The 3,256-nt window shown below is 35.2% G+C and overlaps 1 protein-coding gene across 1 annotated transcript in view; it reads right to left on the bottom strand.

Moving 5' to 3' along the window:
* The window catches only part of LOC117177903 (inhibitor of growth protein 1), a 58,577-nt gene extending 56,276 nt beyond the window's left edge, over positions 1–2,301 (bottom strand). The window contains exon 1 of the mRNA XM_033368981.1: positions 2,166–2,301. Coding sequence (XP_033224872.1) covers positions 2,166–2,301 — 136 coding nt within the window. The remainder of the gene's footprint in view (positions 1–2,165) is intronic.
* Positions 2,302–3,256: the final 955 nt, after the last annotated feature.

Below are 3,256 nucleotides of genomic sequence, written 5' to 3'. Positions count from 1 at the left end.
CCCCCCCCCCCCAACTGTACACGTGGTATATGGATGGCCCCTAATGTAACGATAATGTAACAATTTCGCTAATAGAAGTTAAATAGGTTAAATAGGTTCTTAAGGAGGTTTCATAATTTTAACATGGGAAAATATATACTAATTTTTAACTTTAAATTTAAACCACTAGATGTTTACCTATTTAACTTCTATTAGAGAAATCGCTTTATCATAGGCTGGAAAAAGATTTTATAATATAATCTCTTTAAAAACTTCAAATTTTATTGATAAAACTAACCATTAAACAAAATCTATTTTTGATTAAAATGAACAAAAATCCATGAACTTTGCAAAACTTTTAAACGTACTTAAAACTTTATTGTAATTTAAAACTTGTTACCGCACATTCTTCATGGATTTAAGAATAAGATTTGAAAATCTGAGCTTGATTAATAAATATTTAGTCCGAGAAACTTATGAATTGATAAAATAAAATATTCGCCATTTCCCGCTTCGAAGAGTAGTTGAGAACCTTCTCTATTGTACTAAGGCTACGTTTGGTTACGGTGCAATTCTGCATTGAAGAATGACGCCAGGTATGTTTGCAATATCACAAACTGGAATATCAAACATAATTTGAGGAAAATATATTAATTTATTAATAATTATATATTAATTTTTAGTCGCAACAGGTGTCCGCCCACCATTGAATAGTATTTCCAAGATTCATGAACAGGAACGCTGAATTCTCGGGTTACCCAGAATCACTCGGGTTCTCAACTTCTAACGATCGGAAACGATTAAAACGCGAATCGCACTATCTAATAGTTGTTAAACAATTTTTTTTTAAATGAGTAGGATTTGATTACGATTAGAAATAATTGGACTCCTAGGTGGGTATTTATTGCCCATTGTTAAAATGCCTTGATGCCCAAGATGCCGATTGTTAAGAACAAAAAAAATTTTAACAAGTCAGTCCTAGACGCACTCCTTACAATACAGCACCTGTACTATTAGGTACGGCCACGGAAACGGCCTGGCGCCATCTGTTACCTAAAAGTGGAAATTTCTTATGGGTAAATTCCACTTGTTTACATGTGATTGGAAATAAATTAATTGATGCTGAAAGTAAGAGTTTAATCATTAGATAACGTGAGTGCCTGTAGGAAAGCTGATAAGATCTCGAGTTAGGGAAAAAACTTTTGCTCGAGTTTATTAAAGAGTTTGGTCGGAGTTGCGTTTTGAATTTCTCTTGTCAATGACAAAAATGTTTGTTTTTAGAAAAATATCCACCGCGATGATAAATCAGATACAGGACAACGCACGTGTACTCACGACTCGCTTGAAACTAGTTCCGAAAACGTGGACAACTCTTGTGCTTTGCCACTGGTACAGCACTTGCTCCGCAGAAGTGTAGCTGCTGTCAGAAAACGGGACAGCAGCTGCCACAAATAAAAGTATAAGATTCGTCCTACTATTTAGCGCAACTGTTATACCTATAGGTACGTCTATTGTAGTAAAATTGTTTCCGTATAACTAAATATTTATTAATAAAATTCAGATTTTCAAATATTATTCTTAAATCCATGAACAATATGGGGTAAAAAGTTTGAAAGTGAAATAAATTTGGAATAATGTTTAAAAGTTTCGCAAAGTTCGTGATTTTTGTTCATTTTAATCAAACATAACTTTTTTTAATCGTCAGTTTTATCAATAAAATTTGAAGTGTTTAAAGAAATTATATTATAAAATCCTTTTTCAGTCTATGATTAAACGATTTCTCCAATAGAAGTGAAATCGGTAAGTGGTTTAATTTAATGTTGAAAAATAATTTACATATATTTTCAAATTTTGAAATGACGAAAACGCCATAAGAACTAGCAATGCAAGTCGCGCTATCTAATTGTTGCAAAAAAATGTCACAAAATTAGATAACTCTTAGATTTACTCTATCGAGACTTCAAAATGAGAGAGTCAAGATTTAAAAATTAGCCGAGGTATTGATTTAATGCCTTTGAATCCCCGTAACAGTTGAATTCCATACAATGTCTTCAGTGATCGGAGACATATAATGGAACCAATGCCGTTCAGTTACTAAATAAGTCAAATTTATTAAAAAAGAAGATTCAATACACCTAGAATTATTTGAAAACGGGGAAAAAGGGGCGAAAAATGAAAATACTTACTTTGACAAGTAGCGTCCAATTCCCGCGATCGGGAAACATATCTCTGCAAATCATTGGGCAAATTTTCAACGCAATCTAAATAGTTTTCGATATACGTTGCTGAGTATAAGGCGTCGACAACTGCTTGGTTTAACATTTTTCAATTTTCAACTTGACACAAGTCTTTAATTCAAACTTAAGAATTATACACCTATACTATATAGACTCACTCTCAATCTATCTATTTATTCCAATTTGCAGTATTAGTGGTATGAGTTGTTTCATAATCACAACTATTGAGAAAATTGTTAATTTAGGAATGTGCTTTAGTCTTTCGCAGGTCTTTGCTGGTGGTCTTCACAATGCAATGTGATCAATACAGTGTTGCCACTGGGTCAGAATAAAAATCAGCTTTTTATCATGAAATTAAAAAAAAATAAGATCGAGAAAATTTAGCATTATCACGATAACGATGTAAAATATCGTTTATTGTTCAATTTTCATTAATTATATGTAAAACGACGCCCAATAAATTGTTTTTTCACTTAACAAGACTAATATTACGTGATCCCAGCTTCGGCATGCAGACGTTAGATCATATGTAGACGTACTGCGCTTGCGCCAGGACGCTTATGAGGAACACGATGAAACAACCCGTTAACATAGCAATAATAAGCCGCGCCGTGTTCCTCTCACGCATAGCTAGCTCAAGCGCAGTACGTCTACATGCCCAAGTTGTGGTAATTGCCAAAGATATTAGGTCCTAGCATGGACATAGGAAACAAGGGATTTGGCATGCCATTGCGGAGGTGATGCAATGAGCGGGGAGGTCCGCCACCTTTTGATGTCCGGCGACAAACATGGCAGCGCCCACATGCTTATATTTTCATCCACAGTTTGTCGGCCAAAAAAGCTCGTGCGCATAATCAAATGGCACATCGTAAGATGGCGACTCTCCTCACTCATGGAATTCTCGCCCCTCCGGTGGATTCTACCCCGCTCACAAAAGTTAGGATGGCATGCCTAGCCCCGTGTTTCCTATGTCCATGGGTCCTAGATACGGCATGAGATTAGTTGCATCACATACCGGTAATTAGCGCGGCAGGCAAGTT

This window comes from Belonocnema kinseyi, chromosome 8, assembly GCF_010883055.1.
Source record: "Belonocnema kinseyi isolate 2016_QV_RU_SX_M_011 chromosome 8, B_treatae_v1, whole genome shotgun sequence".
NCBI classification, from domain to species: domain Eukaryota; kingdom Metazoa; phylum Arthropoda; class Insecta; order Hymenoptera; family Cynipidae; genus Belonocnema; species Belonocnema kinseyi.
The sequence above is the reverse complement of the archived record's forward strand: the minus strand, read 5'-3'. Positions and strand labels throughout refer to the sequence as shown.